At 48.2% G+C, this 20,096-nt stretch overlaps 1 protein-coding gene across 3 annotated transcripts in view; it reads left to right on the forward strand.

The window, feature by feature from the left end:
• Positions 1-20,096, forward strand: part of LOC149367277 (tyrosine-protein kinase transmembrane receptor Ror-like) — a 368,881-nt gene that overhangs the window by 188,522 nt on the left and 160,263 nt on the right. Inside the window, exon 1 of one of the 3 annotated variants that reach the window (XM_089554896.1) lies at positions 3,360-3,438. The exons of the other annotated variants lie outside the window; for them this stretch is intronic. Coding sequence (XP_089411022.1) covers position 3,438 — 1 coding nt within the window. The 5' untranslated portion in view covers positions 3,360-3,437. Of the gene's footprint in view, positions 1-3,359; positions 3,439-20,096 lie in introns of those variants that run through there. 3 annotated transcript variants of the gene reach the window in all.

The raw sequence follows: 20,096 nt of genomic DNA on the forward strand, positions 1-20,096 counted from the left end.
GGGATTATCCCTTTCCATCTACCACTCTCTGCTTTGTCACACTACCAGGGTCGTGACAATCGGCCGACGCCATTTTCTGGAAGGAGGTGCTTTGACAAGGAAACGCTGCTGCGTTCTATCTGACTATAGGAACTGTGGATCACTACAGGCCGCAGATTGCAATGTCGGATACAACTCAAGGACGAAGCGGCAAATGCGCCTCCAAGCAGCCCGTCCAGCCAATGGGGTCTATAGATTCTTCCTCATCACTGGCTTTCCCCCTCTCCCTGTTCACGGATCCCTTTGGACCTACTAGCGTGAGATCACAGTGGGTGGCAGGTGTTTGGGGAACAACTGCGGTTTAATCGGATTAACCTCAGCGTGATGAAAATCGGCGGACGCTATTGGCTGGAGGGCTTATTTTGAATGAAGGGCATCTGCTTGCCTGTTCTTGAGTTGTATCTGACTATAGCATTATTCATCCAGGTGTTGATGCAGGTGCAGTAAGTGCGTACGAGGCCCTAGCGTTCTGCGAAAACTGAGGTCATTTGTGAACGCGCTTCCGCAGTACACACCAGCAAAACGCGTTTGCGGGATCACAAGCGTAAAAGCAGAGCATCGACCTTAAGATAGTTTAATATTCAAAGTCGGTTTGGCCTAAAACATATTCGAAGGTTGGAGAGGCCGTTGCTCTGCAGTGGGTGTAATCGGGCTACTGCTGATTATGATGATGAAGTTTCATAGAGAGAGAAAGGAATTTTAATGAGGGAAAGGTGGAGAGGTCGGCCGGTGGTAACATGGCCCTGGCCTGCAGGGCAGCGCATACAACGAAGACATGAGACACATACACAGTACTGAATGAGACACAGAGCTCCATGATAGGAATCTCTGAATTTGAACGAAATAGTTAAAGAAAGAACGGGGAGGGGGGGGGGGGGAACTTCGCGCAAACGCAGTTTCGAGTACCCGTATTGTTATTGGGAACGACAGGAATTTGCGTTAACAGGGCCAAGACTGGCGTCAGGCATCGAAGTGTTGTTTCAGGAGGAAAATTTAGCGAATCTATATCCACACCAGCGATCAGCGCAGTATGTGAGCGCAAAATCTGTGCTTCCCGGCGAACAACGGGCCTCCCCAACCGCCACCGAAGATGTCAAAAACAAAATCGCAACCTCGTCTCCACAACATACCTATTACCCTGTTATCTTCCTTCAGTCCCCACCTGCCGGCTTTTCCCGAATTTGAATGCACCGAGGACGAGGAACTTACAGGAAGGCCGCAGCCGACTCGAAATTACATCAGCGGTATCGCCGATGAATAAATGGGATTAAAACGTGATTGCATCTTCATACCTCGCGCGCATTATCCATTCTACCTTGCGTGCAACAGGTTTTTTTTTGTCTTTTTCTTTCGCTGGTTGGACAGTTAAAATAATCGTTTGTCTAACGCGTCAGGAACGCCCGCGCAACACCTTCGTGCGGTGCGCAGCACCATTATTACGGCCATTCAAAAACACGTGTCGCCGGGGACTAAGGGGCCGTGTACGTAAGTACATACACGTATATGCGAAGATTGCGGAAAGGAAGCGATTAACGAAGGGGAAAATACAAGTATGGGAAAGAAAGGCAGCAGAGACGAATGGTGATGTCTCGCAGAGGGGAGATAGGGGGCTCGAAAGGAAAAGAATTCCCCTGCGCGTCGGCTCTGGCGTCCCCGCCCACCTCATCCACCTCTCAGGCATACCGCCCCCTTCGCTACGAAACGCCCTCTCTCTCTCAACCTGCAGAACATCGCTCTCACGCTTCCCATCCCCCTTCACGAACCACCAGGGGACGCCACTGGGAGCGTGACGCTACGTAGCGGCAGTTTCACCCGGTGAAATAGAGGGGGCGCTGCTAATAATGTTTCGCTTGAGCCTTTGCCCGCGGGATACCAATAGCGGCGCTGCGCTGCTCTAGAGCACATCGTCACTGCAGAGGATGAGGCAACCGTCGTCATTTGTCTAACACTGTGGTGGTGGCTCCCGACGAGGCCTAACAAACACCGTTACAGACAACAGACACCGTAGTGCTTGGTGGGATGAGACCGTTGACGTGTGCTTGCTTTGCGCGCTTGGAGTTAATTCGGAGTTATCCTTGGGTATCCGTTAGATGTACTGAAACAGAGTTTGCTGGGATTTAACTCGATATATCTGTTAACTCCATGGAGTTAACTTGCATGAAGTTATGTCTAACCGTTTCACGACCTCATGCGGCTCGTCCATCTGTAGCGCTTGCTGCCGAAGCTCCTGGCGTGGTGGGAAGGATTTCTGGGACACTCTCATAAAGTCTTACCGCTGCGTTTCCTGTCTTCCTCCGCGGTGTCTTGCGGGCTTTGCATTTACATACGACGCTGTTTAATATTCTTGAAAGTTGTGGGCAATTTTGAGTCGTGAAGGTAGTTTAGGCACGACGCTTTTACAATGCATTCGGTTCATACCTGGCTGGTGACACTTCAGCCCCTCTTTATTAATAAAAAAACTCTGCCTCTCCCGTAAACGAAAGTAGAGTAAGCATGAAATGTTCACGGGCCTAATGTCATCTCGGTGGACACCCGAACCGCACCGTACAGGAAGGGAGGAACGCCACCACCCGTTCAGCGCGATGCCTTGTCATTTGAACGCAAGGTTTTTTGAGGAAAGGAAATGGCGCAGTAATTCTCTGCCATCTCGGTGGACACCCGAACCGCACCGTAAAGGAAGGGAGGAACGCCACCACCCGTTCGGCACGATGCCTTGCCCTTTGAACGCAGCGCTTCTCCCCCGGATCACGTACGACAACGAAGTGCAACATGCAATTTATGTGGTTTTTGCACGCGTTATTAGAAATCGGAAATTATAATTCCGTGCGTTATCAAACCCACAGCTCCACTGATATCTTGATAAACATTGAGAAGGCACTGGCAGCAGTTATTTTTTGTCTCGTTTGGAGACCAACCAGCGCTTGCATGCCGGTCGCGTAGGAGGGCTTACGGAGTCTCGTTAAATCTCGCTAAGTCTCGTACGGTGCCCGGATGTTCTCGTTTCAGAGCCCGGATGACTGGAATTCAGTGCCCGGATGACTCGATTTCAGTGCCCGGATGACTCGATTTCAGTGCCCGGATGACTCGATTTCAGTGCCCGGATGACTCCATTTCAGTGCCCGGATGACTCGATTTCAGTGCCCGGATGACTCGATTTCAGTGCCCGGATGACTCGATTTCAGTGCCCGGATATCTGGATTTCAGTGCCCGGATGACTGGATTTCAGTGCCCGGATGATGGCTCTCGGTCTCGGCGTGACGTCACCACACTGCCGACAACGGGGGCTAAAAGCATTTCATGCTTAAAACGACAGTTATAACTGAGAGTTGGTTGTCGTGGCTCTTCGGCCATCACGATTACCATCAGCATCATCACCAGATTTGTCGTTTCTGTGAATAAGTAAGTTCTCTATGCTGGCTCGGTCGCCTTCAGAATGTAAGCAGTATTTTCTTAGTTGAGTTGAGCTGTTGTATGTTACAGATGGAACTAGCCTTGCTTATTCTGCCGGCAATTGCTCCACCTTAGCGTAACTTATATGTTAATAGTGTCCTAAAACCAGTCAGATCTGCCCCGCTATGCACACAGTCGCTTATAATATAGAACATAGGCCACTCCCGCAGTCACTATCTATGCACACATTCACTCACAGCACAACATTGTCCACTCCAGAAGTCACCATCTACTCACTAAGCCTTTCTATGCATTTTCAGCCTGTCGTAGTAAGCCACTAAGGAAACGTAGCTTCAGATCAGCGCAGCGCCACTCCGCGCATTCGATCTTTCCTCTCACCGGCCTCATATCGCCCCTACGGTTGCCACTTCACCGCACGACTGGAAACAGACGCGGAAAAGACTCCCTTTTCCCCGTCAGGCGATGCAGAGAAACGTAGCCTAAGGGGAGGGCGCTCCCTTCCGTTTCAGCGGGCGCGCGGTGAAGCCTACGGCAGCCCTCCCGAAAGCGTTGAGCCGTGCTGGCGAGTGCGCAGTGGCCGCCCACCCAGCGCCAGCGATGCAGATTAACGCGCACACTCATTGGAGAGGAACGCGACGTTGGCCTGTGCCAAGTGGGGAAGCTCTCCTCTCCGGTGACCAGGAGTCTCCTTCCTCGAGGAAGCTTTGCCAGCTCGGTTCCATGGCGGATTTGTTCTAGTCGAAGAAACTGGAGCCGTTGCCAACTTCAAGGAAGGCTCACCGAGCTGTAGGGTGGTCACTTTCGCCCCCTTGAGTCTACAAGGGCTTACTTAATGGACGACCGGGATGTTGATTTATGACATCCTCAAGATTGGACTGACATCTCGGCTCCTAGCATTACTCCACGCGTACTAGAGGCGTCTACACGGAATTTGGAATCAATTATTCATTATCCTTTGGAATCACGAATAAGATCCTTCAGCAGGTATATTGGTCTTCCCAGGCAGTCACGAAAACGGCGTTGTTTGACGTCACTGCTTCGCGGGTAAAGATTATACCGGCATCAGGTAAGTATGTAAACCTGCACTGTGCAATTAAAACAGAGTGAAGTTGTTTTCAGACTTTACCGTCCTGGTTTATCATAGAGCAGAAAAAGCTGGAGGGAAAAAAGTGCTTTAGAGCTGGAGTTACTGAATCGGTTGGAGTGAATTACCAAATAAACATCCTGAACCTAATTCAAGAAGTTCAAAACCTACACTCGCCGTGAAAAGCAAATGGAAGGCGGCTTTATAAAAAAAAATTAATTTCTTTAAATCTAAAGCACACCGGTCCATGTCTGTTGGTGCACAGTGCAATTCGCGAAATCACAATTAAGCTGCACATACGTATTCAAGGATGCATGAATTGGGGGGGCAATGATTAAATTTTTTAGTTAATATTGCCTTCCATTTACTTCTGACGGCACCTGTACATGCTTCAATGTAAAGCAGGAAAGTTCACACGCTTGAAATGATTATGAGAGATATAATATTAAAGCGCTGTCAGCTGGCAAAACCGGCTTAAAAGTTCGCTTCACAATGTAGTTTGGGGCACGTTTTTTTCTTTTATCTGCCCCTCCATTCTTTTCACTTCCCCACGTAATCGCGGCACAATTACTCGACACGAAAGCTGACTCGCGGCCGCGTTGGAATTAACTTCTCGCGCCCAAAGCTCCAACTCTCAAATCCGCGCTCTGACAGAGCAGGCTGCCGCTTCGGGCACGAAAACAGTCGTCCTTGTTAGCCGTGCTTTGTGAGGAGCAAAATCAGGAAATAATGTGCTCGAGCTTTTTTCTCTCACTGAGCATCCCCAGGCCTAACGCTTCCCTTTATTTCCCCCCTTCCACGCAGAAAAAAAAAAACTGCCACTCGTACCTCTTGTCAGCAGCTCTCCGCTCACACAGCGTCGAGTCGTTGTGCAGACAAAAGTGCGCGCAGCACGAACACGAAACTACGCAAGCAAGGGAAACATCCAGCAACACTTATTCGTTGTAGGCAGCTCACACAAACAGCAACAACAGCGATGATGGCAACTACAAAACAAAAAGTAACTACCAGGACTCCCTCACCCAAGAACATTGTTCGCAGTCTAGGAACAGGGGCAAGAAGAGAGAGGGAATGTGAAAGAAGGACTTCACAGCGGCGCAGAATTGCAAGCCGCGGCATATAAGCGCAGCGTAAGCGCTGTGTACACAAATCCCGCTGTGCTCGGCGGCGTCTGCGGGGACCGTACAAACTGCGGGTCCCCACGCGAGACCCGTGCTCTTCTTTTCTTTTTTGCTTTCTTTCTCTCTCTCTCTCCTTCTTCCCCTCCGCACGCGGACGAGGAAATGGTGCAGATGCACGCGTTCGCTGCGCGCCGTTATAGTCTATGTATAAACACGGCCCGGCAAAGGCATGGAGGTATACCGGGGTTGAGGAGTTGTGCGGGTTATAGGCCTGCACGTTTTACGCAGAAGAGAGTGAAAAACAAAACGGAGAGAAAAAAAATGACTGACGCAGCAGTTTCTTCGTACCTATACCTGCCTACGCCTCTCAGCACGCGTGTTTGTGGGTGCTGTTTGTTGGGTGCGCACAGAGAGTGTACGCGTGTTCAGCGCTAGCAGCCGCGGGCCACACACGACGGTATATATAAAAAAAAAAGTGAAACACGATAAGTCGAGCAGCGCATGCACCCGGGGTGGAACCGAGCTTCGTTTACGGCCAGGCAGATGTGTCGTCAACCGAAAATGGACCGCTGTTTTGGCGGTTTCTTCTTTCGTTGCATCAATTAAGCACATACCACATGACGACATGGGCACCCTAGGAGAGCAGATACGATCTAGCTTCTCAGTACAACATGCTATCGTGGCATACGGTAGTGAGGACGGCCTGTTTCGAGTAGCATAATTACGAGAAGTCGACTGACGTACGACGCGTACATCTGAAGGCTATGAAGACGACCGACTAGAAGTTGCCTCTGCACCCACACCCCAATGGCTCATAATTCCTCCTCCTCCTAATTTCTCAACAGTGGCTGATAGCCACCACTCCCTTGCAAAAAAGGATTCATTCATTCATTCATTCTATCACTGCATCTTCTTTTTTCAAGTAATGAGATGCAACGATGCCCTTTGGTGGCTCAGTGGCTATGGTGCTCGGCTGCTGGCCCGAAAGACGTGGGTTCGATCCCGGCCGCGGCGGCTGAATTTCTTTGGAGGAGAAATTCTAGAGGCCCGTGTACTGTACGATGTCAGTGCACGTTAATGAACCCCAGGTGGTCGAAATTATCCGGAGACCTCCACTACGGCGTCTCTCATAGCCTGAGTCGCTTTGGGACGTTAAACCCCATAAACCAAACCAAACCAAGCAACGATGCCCTTTAAGCGTTGGAGCGGTGCGTCTCATATGTATTCCTAGGAATACTTCGAAGAATCCGGTGACCTTCTAGTGACCAGCTGTCGTCTGCAGTTTACAGTTTGCGACTATAGCTCATGCTCACTCTAGCAGCTAGCCCGCCTTTGGCAGAGCGACGCGTTATACAATCACAAATTTTCGGGAGAGGTGGTATAGCCATAGTGACTCAAGTCATAGGAGGAGGGGGAGGGGGCGTTTGTTTTAGAGCGCAGCTCGTAGGCGCCGGTTCCTGCGGTCCGCGTCGTTGTCGGCGTCGTCAGCATAACACGCCACAGGTGGCGGCTTGGCAGGTAGTAGAAGAAGGAAACGCCAGTTCCCAAGGAAGGAAGGGAAAACTTTATTTACACTAATGGTTTTTCCTGCGGTTTGGGGGCATCTTCAGAGACGTCTTGGTTCTACCCCCAGGAGCCTTCTGTCGAAGTCGTCCGCCTCTAATCAGTGGTCGGTTGCCCTCAGTCCAGGGCTCCGCTGGCCACTGCCGCCCGTTGAGCTCGCTGCACCAGACCTCGTTGGTCTTCACACAGCGGTCGCTGGACATCAGAGTCTCCCACTGCTCCGCACTCGGGTTTTGTATTTTGGGGACCACGTCTATGTTTTGGCAGGCCCATGTGATGTGGTATAGAGTAGGTTTTTCGTCGCACCAGGGACATTTGTTCGTGTATATGGTAGGGTGCATTTTGTTTAGTATATGTAGGTTTGGGAAAGAGCCTGTTTGTAATTGTCTCCAAGTGACAGCTTCCTCTCTGCTGAGAGATTTGTGCGGCAAGGCGACAGCGCAGGAATCGACAGCTGGAAAGTGGCTGCCACGTGAAAATCCCGAAGGGCGCCTAGGCAGCGAAATACGTCACCTGCCAGTAGTGGCATGGGGTGTGTGAAGAGCTGCGCTCAAAGTTCGCATTACCGTTTACGTTTTAAAAAACTACCCTATTAATGACCCATTTATGAGATCACCACAAATGAAAAAAGAAAGAGAGAGACATCCCCTACGCTCCTTGGTTTATATGACTGTTGGCTTCCGTCATGTATGTCATAACCGGCATCTCTTTCCGCACCCTCCTCTTGCGTTGGTACTCTTGCAAGGTCCCAATAACTAATAGCCTTTCCTCTTGCCTACACAAGGCCATGTGTATGCCCTTCTTTCGTCTACTGCTTCTTCACTTTCCTGTTTTTCCGAAGTCTCGTGAATAACTCCGATAACGTTAAAGCTAACCAAGAATCAGCGCATTCGACGGCTACATTTTCGTCGTGGCTGGTACATTAATAATAATATGGCTTTATTTTTGGTCCTTTGAAAAAGTTATTTAGTGCTGACGTATATAGATTTATTTCGATTGACTTAGACTCGTGAAGCCCAACTGCACGTATGAGGAAGTTCTATTAATGCTCCTTTGTTGAATATTCATCTCACTTTCTCGACGGCGCAGTGGTGGCCATGCTATACAATTTCAACATAAAGTTAATTGAGGCTATCTTGAAACATGCTGCATTACCGTTTCTTGTTCCTTTGATCTGTTTTCTCTGCGCAAGGATTGAATAAAGGTTTTACCTGAATCGGTTCTTTATGCCTGTATATTATTCGAGATGGCTGCACTTGCGTTCGATGTTCCGGACGAAGGTGCTGACGCACTACTTGCGCTGACTTGGTCTCTCGGTCTGTGCGCACACAGTTCGTTCACTCAAAACGCGACTGATAGCGCTACCATAAGGTTGCGTACGTGCGCAGTCTCATGAATGCTTTTTTTTATATATAATTCGCGGCGCTATCTGCCCTCCGGCGTTACGTGGCGCCCTCTGTAGGCACCCCAGGTGGACACAGCCCCGAGGTGGGCATAGCGCTGCTGCTATCCGCTGCGATAACTACGCGGCTGTGCACATCCGGAAGTGCCGGGGTAACGGAACGAGCGAGGCGCGCCAACGAACGAAGGCGACTCCTAGCGGACGGAATAAAAAGCGGGAGGGGGGGCAGAGCGATGGTAGAAGCATAGAGATGTAAAAGTATAGCGGGAGAGGAACCACGGTAGCGGGTGAAGCAGCACCGGGGTGGCGGGCAGTAACGAAGGGAAAATGAATAAAAATGAGACAGGGGATCAGCGGCGTAGCCCCGTCAACGCGGCAGTCACAAAAAAAAAAAAAGCGACTTACGCGCCGTGGGTGCGCAGCGTAGCAGCGCATGTTCCGGTTGGCGAGGATATAAGTGTCATTGTGTCGCTGGGAGTGGTGTCGTGCTCTTAGTGGCTGCAACTCGACTAGAACGTGCCGTGAGAAAGAGAACTTTAGCGTTTGGAAGACTCAGGCGTTACAGCAGTGGATATTTAGCGTAGGATAGTCACTTACCACCGTTCCACCATGGATGTCACGTGAATACGTCGCTGGGAGCCAAGGCGACGTTGGCTACATCCGGTGCGATATCATTCGCCTGAAATATGGCAGGGCTGTTTTGTAGCCTTCGTTAAAATTCCAGAGGTACAATGAGTACGGCTTTGCCGGGTTTCCGACGGGAGGGCTTGTTGTTTTGCGAATGGCCATTTCGTTAGCATTTTTTTTTTGTACTTCGCCACCTTTTGTATTGCGTGACCGGGCACTGCCATAAGATGGCGTTATTCCCAATCAGGGACATCTTGTTGTTTTTGTTCTTCTCCCTCAGTAAAAATGGCACATACTGGCGCTGCAGCTCCGTTTTCTTCACCATCTCATTTACTCGCGCTATCCTGAAGGTCTCTGCGGTCTCCAAAAACAGCAATACGTTCATAACTGCGAATGTTCACTGTGTTGAAAGCGCAAGGAAGCTTTGCTAGATCGTAAATCCTGTTGTGGTACGTGCCGGAAGACACTGCGCAAACGCAGAACTAGCGCTTGAAACTACAGCGATATTCAGTTCATCGAGGCTGTTCAACGTTCGGAGCGGAGATGTAGTTTCCTGTAGATCTGCTTGGGCCGGTACACTGGCCAAGTATCTCTGCCAGCCAGGTCTCTTATACACTCTGGTCGCATTTACATATTTCTTCGTCCATGCCGGTCTCATTGAGTTGGCCGCCCATCTGGTTGCTATAACAAAGCCACCTGTTTTCGAAGGAGAGAAATTGCTGCCTTCTCTTTTTTTTCTCATTCTTTGGCATTTGTTAGTTCCTTACGTTCTTTCCCTCCTCCATCTCAGCGTGGTGCCCCTTCCATATATCGTGCCAGTGCGATACGACGCTGGCGAGATCGTGCATCGCTCTGCCGACAAATAGTGTCGGGTGTGCATAAAACGAATATGCGAGCCCTTCCTCACTTCCCCCTCTTTCCCACGTTTTCCTCCCTGCTGGCGTACCTGTGAAAAGAGAAGAAAGAAAACATGCCGCCGCTTTACGTACCGTGTCTCAAGATGGGGAGACGTTACGCTCACAACCCTCGCGCTCTTCGCCGCTACACGGAGGAGCGCAAGAGACCAGCATAGGGGTGCATCGATCTTTCTTTCTTTCCTCCTCTCCTTTCTTTTAGGGCCAGACCACGCGTTTCCCCGGCAGGGAGGAAGGGAAGCCAATGGGGAAAGTAGGGAGAGGAGCAGACGTTGAACTGCGTTCTCCCTCGGTGGATGAAAGGGAACATTCAGGCTGGAGCGGGCTAGGGTACACAGAGGAGAAAGGCCGAATCGTTTCTTCCTTACTGGGGATAAAGGGCAAGGGCACGAGGCAGAGGGGGAAAGAAGCGAGGCGTCTTCTTCCTCCTCCCCCCTTCGGGGCGCTTATGCGCACCGTGCTCCCAGGAAAGAAGCACGCTCGCTACTGAGCGCTCGCAACTGTACGCGCACCGCCGCCAGGTTGGGTGGGAGGTGCGCACGCGAGGGACCGTATACCTGAGTGTAAACTTTGCGCCCCGATTGCCGGCGTCGGGAAAAAGGAAGCTGGCGGAACAACGGGGCGTCGGGCGACGCGTGGCTGCGTGTGATCGCAGACGGTATTTGTGTAGTGACACAGCAGGTGTGCCCGGTGCATTTGACGACCTGTGGATTAAAACGGCTGCGGGCATTGGCCGTCAAGGGATAATGGATTAGTGGCGTTAGGGTTGACGCTGAGTCACGTTTTACTTTTGCGTGTAGTCTCGTATTGTAGCGGCGCGTAGGAACAATAACCGCCGAAATGAACCGGATATTGGAGACCGCAATTTCCACTAGACTCCTTAAAAAAAGTCTGCAGGAAGGCGAAATTTTGTTGAAAATTTAGCAGTGCATTTTTATTGATACGACATCGCCTGTGTTGGACCTAACGACAGTAGGTTTGGTCAGATGTTTAGGGGAATCCCTCAAGGTGGAGTAAATTTGTAATAAAGGAGCAAATTTCTCATTGACATCCACCCGAGCGCAGCCAAACGGCTACAAAGGACAGTTATACAGCTTACACAGAAATTTCGTAGTTAAAGAAAAAAAAATTACTTTAACTACGAAGTTTCTGTGAAAGCTGTATAACTTTCCTTTGTAGCCGTTTGGCTACGCTGGTGCGGATGCCAATTAGTAATTTCTTCGCTTATGACGGTAGATTTTTATGGCAAAGCAAAAATGGTTGGCGATGATCTAATTCACCGCCAATCAGTTTTCATAGCTACCGCCTTTTTGACAGTTTTCGTTCCTGAGAAGACCAAAAAAAAAAAAACATTGATGCATATGCGGTGCGTGTTTTTTTTTTTTTTTAATGCATGTTTTAGACTCGAGAAACATGAACGGCTTACTGTAAAGCTCCGTACCGAGGAAAAAATTCAGATCTTGAGCTGTACGCATGAACTTTGGTAGTTCCAAACTTTTGGTTAACTGTGTTTGCGTTACCTGATGACCTTTGTGCATAACGCTAACCTGTCTCTCGATTAATTGATATCTATAATGGGCGTCGTATATATAACGAAGAATATGGGAACTAAAAACTTCACCAAACTCTGGCTGTGCTGAGTTTTTTTTTTTTTTTCTGTGGAAAACAGCTTGCAGCTCAAGCGAATCAAGGTAGCTTGATGAAATGCAAAGCACTCTAACTATCGGGAAACTTCTGCCCGGCAGTGGACGCAGTTGGGGTAGTGATAATGATGACGATTGTGGTGATGTGACGTCAGTGGAAGGAGGTACTCTTGTTGTCTGCACAACCCTGCTCTACTATGGGCTGCATACTTGGTGTTTGCTTAACGATAATTGACTACCTGGTGTGGTGTTTTATGCAAATGTTCCACTTTTTTTTTCAGCCTATCTAACTTTTGCAAAACTCCGCCAGGGTTAGGAAACTTCCATAGACACCATTGTCCAGCTAATTCAGACGTCAGCGCCAATTTTTCTCACAGCGGCCGGAGGAACGCCAACTGGAGCTGTAGGTGTCAGAAAAGCAACTTCACGCCCGAGTGGAATTCGGACCGTTGCCTGCGAAAATAAAGAACCTTCATTTTTCGGTGCCTCATACAATTCGCGGCCACCTCTGCTGTCTCCGGCGTTGCTTGCATCCACAGGAGTTATCCATTTTGAACCATCCGTTCTCCTTCAGTCACCACTGTGCGCTGAAGTATTCAAAAACGGAACTATAGTCGGATACAACTTAAGTCTGCAGTGAAGCTCCGCCCACATTCACTGAAGCCTCCACGCACAGAATTCCTCCACGACGGAAAAGTAGTCCGCTGCTTAAACGTTTCTTGTTACCTAAACAAGCAGCCTATCACAGTAAAAAAAATCATCAGCTGTAGAATTTCGATACGTGAATTGTTTGATATAGTCAAACATTAAAAAGCTCATTTCGTTTACTCTTGCGATAGGGCAGCGGAGTAATACAAGACACCGCGGCCCAGTGTTAGCAACTGCTGTTCTTTTAAGTTGTATCCTACTATAGCTGGAGTTCCCTACCCCTGACTCAGCGCGTGTAATTTTCCCCCTCTTCCCTCTAATAAACATGCGAGTATTGGGATAGCAGGAACCACGCATGGAACACGTACAAGAAGCGTTCCCTGGTTTCGATGCATCGCAATAGCGCGCACCCTATTCGTTCAACTTCTTCCTCCGTTTTATTAGCTCGGTTCCCGCTCTCGGCGACAAACATCGCGAGGCGCCTGCGGGGCTTTTAAACTGAGTGCTGAGCGCTGTTTTCGCGGCGGCGCATGGCGGGCGAAGGGTTCACGTATGGTTGGCGTAACACAGCCCCCCCAACCTCCTGCTTCTGCTAAGCCTAAGACCAGAGTTGGGCGCGTCGCCGTAGAGAACAAACAAGGGCTTAGGAAAACTGTTTACCCTTTTCCTCACTAGCCTGCGTATGCGATATCAACGGAGGGAGAAAGGGTAGAGTGAACTCTAAGGAACCGGAGGGTAAACTACAACTTGCGCGCAGTGCCACGCTGGGATGGTGACAGTAAATAAAGATTTTCTCGGTCTATCCCGTCTGCGCATGCGCAAAGCGCGGTTTCTCGCTCCGTCATTTAGCTGGGGAGAGTCACTCGGAACAGGAAATCGAGTGTGTGCCGGTTCGCTCTTTTTCACTTATCCCGCCGTGTATGGGAGAGGCATTAGGAGGACCGTCTCAAAATGGAATTTGAACTGAGTACTCAAGCAATGGTTTTCATCGACTACCATCGTGTAATCGCGTAGTGCTGTTCTGGAATTATAGGGCACTCAGGGAGTCGTAGTGACACGCTAAGGAAGATTGTTGGACAAGAATAATAGGAGAACAATGGCAGAAGTCATCGTCTTGCTGAAGAGCCAGAGTTATTTTATTGTGATGTTTGTCACGATCGATGTTTTCAAGTTAGGCGATACAAATATATTCTGATAATGAATAGTAATAATAGTAATATTGTCACGTTGTAGTGACGGCAGTCCAGGGGTCAGGAAGACACCAGAAATACTTGCAAACGAAGCTCTTTATTTGGGCTGACTTGCGCCCGGAAAAGAACTGAATCACTCGATAGCGGCGTAAGCAACAAGCGTGTTCGTCAATCGTCGATCTACGAATGTCGGCTGCTTGCAGCATCGCTCAATTTAAAGCCGGCAAGGAAACTTCCAGATAGCAGGACAACATCATCTAGAGTAATTTGGAAAAACCTAGATGCAGCCTTTCATGGCTGCGATCAATCGAGATTAGACTGGTCGCTTCTCGCGTCACGAACAAAAATGATAACAGCCCTTTCCTGCAGCCTTGAGCGTGAACGAACAAACACTACAATGATACGTGGCAATATTGCCTTCATTTGTGTGGTATAAACACATAACGCGAGCCAGGAGAGTACTAAAAGTTCTTGCAACCGACAACTTGACAAAGCCGCGGGCCCCCATATGCACTAGACAGTGTCACAGAACGACATGCCTCTAAATTGGAAACAAAAACAAACGAAGAAATAACACGAATGCATTAGGAACCTCATTCTTACAAAATAATTGCTATGAATATATACAAAACTGTGTTCAAATCAAGCTAGGAGCAGTTACACAATCCTTTCACTTACAGGCAGGAATAACGAAGCATACTGGTGCGATGATAATGAGTCAAGCAGAAGCAAAAGGTGAATGAAGCACATGTATTGCTTCAGACAAAATGCAGATCAAAGCTGAATGCATGAAAATGGGACAATCAGGCTGAAAAACGCGAAAGACAAAACATAAATTGCAAGATAAGCGACCTAGTAAGCACAAAAGTAGTGGCGGAGATTTGTAGACGTCGTCTTTTTATGTCGAACTTTTTTTGTGATTTAATTTGTTTAATCACCAGGTAATGTATTCTTGTAGTATTTGCAGCTGGGCTATAAACTGTTTTAAACGCTCTCACTTTCTAGGGCTCCGTGTAACGTGTTTGGCACGTAGTAGTGTGTTCTTGTGACGTGGCTAGCAGAACAGTCATTTGATTTTTCATTCTCAACAGCCTTGCGAATATCATAATAAAAAGTATGGTGACAGGGTATGTGTTCTATGTGTCAGATATGTAATAGGTACGTTTATTAAAGGGCGGAATGTACACTAGTCTTGTTTCAAATACACAGTCTGCAATTCCCCAGTTGACCTGGTCCAGTCATATAAATACTTAGGAGTCACCATTTTTAATGATTTATCTTGTCGTTTGCACGTGACTAACCTGATATCATCTGCTAATAAAACACTAGGTTTCTTAAAACGTCACCTACGGGAAGCCCCACAACACGTAAGACTACAAGCGTACATCTCATTCGTTAGAACTAAACTTGAATACGCATCACCCATCTGGAGCCCTCATCAAGAATATTTAACACACGCTATCGAAGCTGTTCAAAACAGGGCTATCAGGATCCTCATACTCGTACGACGCCAGCATATCATCCCTCAAATCGTAGTCAGGTCTAGCTAATCTTTCTAGTCGCCGTCGCATAGCCAGTCTTGTCCTGTTTCACAAGTTCTTTTATTCACCACTAAAACAAGAACCATACATTTGCGCACTTCCACAACGCAAGTCCCATCGCATCGGTCATTCTCTTCAAGTTTTGCGTCCACGTGGCCGTACGACTGTTTCTGCCAACTCATTTTTTTCTCGTGCAGCAGCTGACTGGAACGGCCTTCCCCATAATATTGCTGCCATAACATGTTCATCATCATTTTGAAGCACTGTTGATTCCTGCATTTTGTAAACCCCACCCCTTATGTAACACCCTGGAAAAGGGTCTTTAAGGAAAATAAAGTGATGTGATGTGATGTGATGAAACTTTTTCAGTAATTTATGAAGCGCGGGAAAATTTCGGTGAGTTGTCGTAGACCAAAATAAGGAACAGAACCCCAGGTGGTCGAAATTTCCGGAGCCCTCCTCTACGGCGTCTCTCATAGCCTTAGTCGCTTTGGGACGTTAAACCCCATAAACCAAACCAACCCAGTAATTGAATCGGGAGGAGAACGAAGTATTATAGATAAGCATCATAATTCTCGGTATTAGCAAATTGCGACTGCGGCATAGTTATCGAATTACATGTGCCAGCTTGATTCCCATGCTGTCCATTTGGACATCCCATGACATATTCTCCTGAGAAATAACACCTGATGTCTTAATACTGCAAGTAATTTCGATTAGAGTTGCGTTTAAGAAGTTAGAGTTTTGTACTGATATGTTTAAATTTTTGTTTGGAAAGAATATGGCTTTTGTTTTGCTTGCATTAATCGCCAGCTACTTTTGTGTGTCCATTCATCCAGCTTTAATAATGCCAAATTAGCGGTACCAACAAGGTCATCGCGAGATTTACCTGTTAATAATAAGTAAAATGTGGTGTCGTCCGCGTATTCGATAAATTTAGCGGTTGCATCAATTTCCGCAAGATAATTCGCGTACATGTTAAATTTAAAAAATGTCGTAAAATACTTTGCTGTGGGACGCCTGACGAGATAGGCAATAGGTTAGAGGGGTGGTCGTCTATGACGACTGTTTGTCGACAGCATTCGAAGGAGGAATCCATAAGAGGTGCGTATTTGCAGCCAAAGCTGTAACGTTGAAGTTTTTTTTAATTAAAGTGCGATGTCTGATGGAATAAAAAAAATCAGGGGGCACTTTGACTGTCTAAAGTGCGTAGAGGCGAAAGCGTTTTCCGCACCACTTTCGCTGCTCCTGTGGCACTGGTGGCGTCACATGTAATCGAGTACTAATTACTAAGTGATGACAAATCATTAATCAATGGTTAAATACTGATTAATTCCTGAATACTAATTTTACTGCTAATTAATGACGCTTAAGCTTCGCCTTTAGGAGTGGTACGCGATAGCGTGTTGTAGCGCTGCCAGGGAGTCCACGGAACGCCATTGCTCATTCGGTTCTACGCCTCGCTCGTCGGTAAATTGGTTTTTGAGGAAAGGAAATGCACCTGTCTCTCATATCTCAGTGGACACCTAAACCTCGCCGGAAGGGAAGGGAGGAGGATGGGAGTGAGCGAAGACACCGTATTCGCTAGACGCGCCTTTGTTCATTCCAAACCATCGAGCTGACATGGCGGAGTAGATAGCATGCTCGTCTCGCACGCCGAAGACCGGGGTTCGAATCCCGAGCTCGACCAATTTCCTACTCGGTTTTATTTATTTACATGGCCCGACTAGAAAAGTTAATTAGTATAATTGGGTAATTAAGCAATTAACTAAGCTCAGACCCACTTGGAGCATCACTATACGATCCCTTCAATTGGTTGCATGGTGACTAGCCAAAGTACAATTGGCCCCGTTTGAAATTCGCGCACTGTGACGTCACGGCCGTTTCGACCAATTGAAAAGCGTGACATTTCTGTCGACAACTGCTGCTTACAACGATGAGACATTAAAGGCTTTCGCCTTAATACATATAGAAGCGTGTTTCAGCTTCCGAGAGCTACAAGTGAGCACTGTCGCTGTCAATGAACAGCGATGGCTCAGTGGTTACGGCGCTCGGCTGCTGACCCAAAAGACGCGGGTTTGATCACGGCCGCGGCGGCCGAATTTCGATGAAGGCGAAAGCCCAGAGGCCCGTGTAGCGTGCGATGTCAGTGCACGTTAAAGAACCCCAGGTGGTCGAAGTTTCCGGAGCCCTTCACTACGGCGTCCCTCATAGCCTGAGTCGCTTTGGAACGTTAAGCCCCAATAAACCAAACCAAACAAACCGCTGTCAGAGAACATGTGCTTGAAGTACCTGTTCTGTTTGCTTTTTTTTCTTAGGGAACTGGTTAAATCTATATAGGCTGAACCATTCTCAGGCCCCCATGCAGGCTGTTCGGAACTGTTTCGAAGTTGCGATTCCCCACTTGCTCAATCCTGTCGTGAGAACGCCCGGACGATTGTGCTATGAATGATGCATCCCGCTGCTGAGCTCAGGGTCGTGGGATCGGATCCCCGTCGCGTCTGCCCAGTGGAGCCGAAATGCGAAAATCCCCAACCCGTTCGATGTCAGTGCAGGTTGAAATGTTTGCAAGGGCTCTTCAAATGCTCAGTGTTGATTCCTCCGCTAGCGCGCCTCTCATATCAATCGTGCTGGTTCTGAAGGGTAAACCCCACTCCGCACGTCATCACATATTTATTTATTTACATTTCTGAAGCGCCATGAAGGCATAATTGCTGGGGGCCTCAGAACACGGCCATCACACTGAGCAAACTGCGAGTGCGTTCCTAGCCACACATCGCCGCTAACAGGACCTAGTCCACAAAGGCCGCTGTTTCTTTATCTTCCATTTTGTTATTATGCAGGCTTGTCTCTCGGTTGTAATGGAGAGAGCTTCTATCATCAGCTTCTGCGATGGTGTCACAGTGGTACAGAATCTCACGAATTGGCTGGAAGTGTATTTCGCTGAACTAATACGTTTTGTAAGAAGGATCGGCGCTTTCTTGGTACATAAAGGGGAGAATGGATACATTCGTTATGAAAAAAAAAAAACGCCAAGAATGGGTACATTCTCTATATAAACGGAGAAGAATCAGGGCTTTCTTTATGAAAAGACGAAAAATTGGTTCTTCTTTATGAACAAGTGAAGAATCGCTGCGTTCTATTTAAAAAGGCGAATAATTGGTGTGTTTTGCACTCTAACAGAGAAGAAGCGCTCCATTTTTTTTTTTGTTAAAAAAGCAGCATTGGTGCATTCTTTATAAAATAGGGAATCATCGGTGCATTATTTTTAAAAACCGGGGGGGGGGGGGGGGGGGGGGGGGGGGGGAATCGGCCCATTTATTGTGAACTTGGAAAGATTGATTCATTCATTACAAAACAAGTAAAGAACCGGGGCATTCTTTGTAAAAATGGAGAACAATGAGTGCATTACTTACAAATAACACGTGAAGACGACTGCGCATAAGTGCAGAAGGAATAGGTGCAGAGAATTCAGCACACATCTGCTGGTTTGCGGTCGCAAAGTCTTGTGTTCCGGATAGTGCATTTACCACTTCTGGGAATGCTCTTAAAGTTGCGATCCGTCTGCACAAGTCCTCAGGAAATTTACGAGGCCAGCAAAGTGAGGCCTTTCCTGGAAGAAGGAGCACACTGCATACGCATTGCGTCTGAGAACTCGGGCAGTGAGCTGGGCGCTATGCGGGTGTAGTAATTACACCGACCGGGCGCACGCGGTTTTTCGTCGAAGGCGCACTGCTGTGGCGATTCACGTCGTTCGCCGTTTCGGCGAGCTTGCAACGGCGCTCAGGATGCGGGTAGTGCAGTCCACTGAAGGCGCTGTGCAGTGATCTATACTTGTGAAAATTGCTTAAAAACCCTCAGGCGTCCATGGCCACTGTACCCACTGCGGTCCTAATTTTGTTACCGGGGTCTTACTTCAGAGGGGATGTCAGCCTTGTCACCTTTCTTATTCATCCGTATTTTTTGCCGTGTTGCGAATGTTTGGAAAACGCATGAAGCGCGTTATTCACTGGAATAAACAGGTGTAGTCGTGCCTTGCTAGTATCAACACTTTGGCTCCCCGTGCAAACCTGCCAATTAAGCGAGCCGTCCGTAAGAAGGAGCCATGAAAAAAAAAAAATGAAATGAAAGTACTTTGTAATCGTGGTCTTTTGTGAGTTCTTAGGGGGATATTCTGGTGGTCTTTTTCTATAAATAACGCGGTGCAGTTTGAAGCCCATAGTGGTCCATCAGATGCGTGGTGCAGTCTTATGGCGTGATGGCGTATCTTCCATAACGACGGTTCACACTTGTGCTGTGCGATGTCAGTGCACGTTAATGATCCCCAGGTGGTCAAAATTGTCCGGAGCCCTTCACTACGGCGTCCCTCATAGTTCGGAGGCCCTTTGGGACGTTAAAACCCCATCAACCAAACCAAACCAAACCGTCAAGGCACGTCGACTAGGCACCTTTGCAAAGTGAACACTGAGGACGCGAAAAAAGGCAATCACTAAGGAGTTTGACCTTTCAGTCTGCCTTTCGTTGGTGTCCTGCATATAAAATACAGGAAACGAAATGGTTGGGCAGCCGATACTTTGTTCCCATTGCAGTCCATAGTAACGCGACGGAAATACGTTGGCTCCAATGGTCTTCGTGCATTTCTAGCCTGTACATTGTCCGGGCAGCGACTTTCCACATCAACGAGATGGAAATGTACTAAAAAGTGTCGCCTGCAGAAAAATTCTCCGTCATTCGAGTCGTCCGTAGTAACGGGACTCGTATTAACGGCAGTGTGAGGGTTCAGGTAAAAGGGTAGTCAACGTTAACATTGGTAGCGCAACGGACACACTGGGACATAGGAGAGATAACAGCAGCGCCAATGTACTGTTGTTTAGTTAGTTTAGTTTATGGGGTTTAACGTCCCAAAGCGACTG

This window comes from Amblyomma mixtum, chromosome 1 (assembly GCF_055824585.1).
Source record: "Amblyomma mixtum isolate Tamu chromosome 1, ASM5582458v1, whole genome shotgun sequence".
NCBI lineage: Eukaryota > Metazoa > Arthropoda > Arachnida > Ixodida > Ixodidae > Amblyomma > Amblyomma mixtum.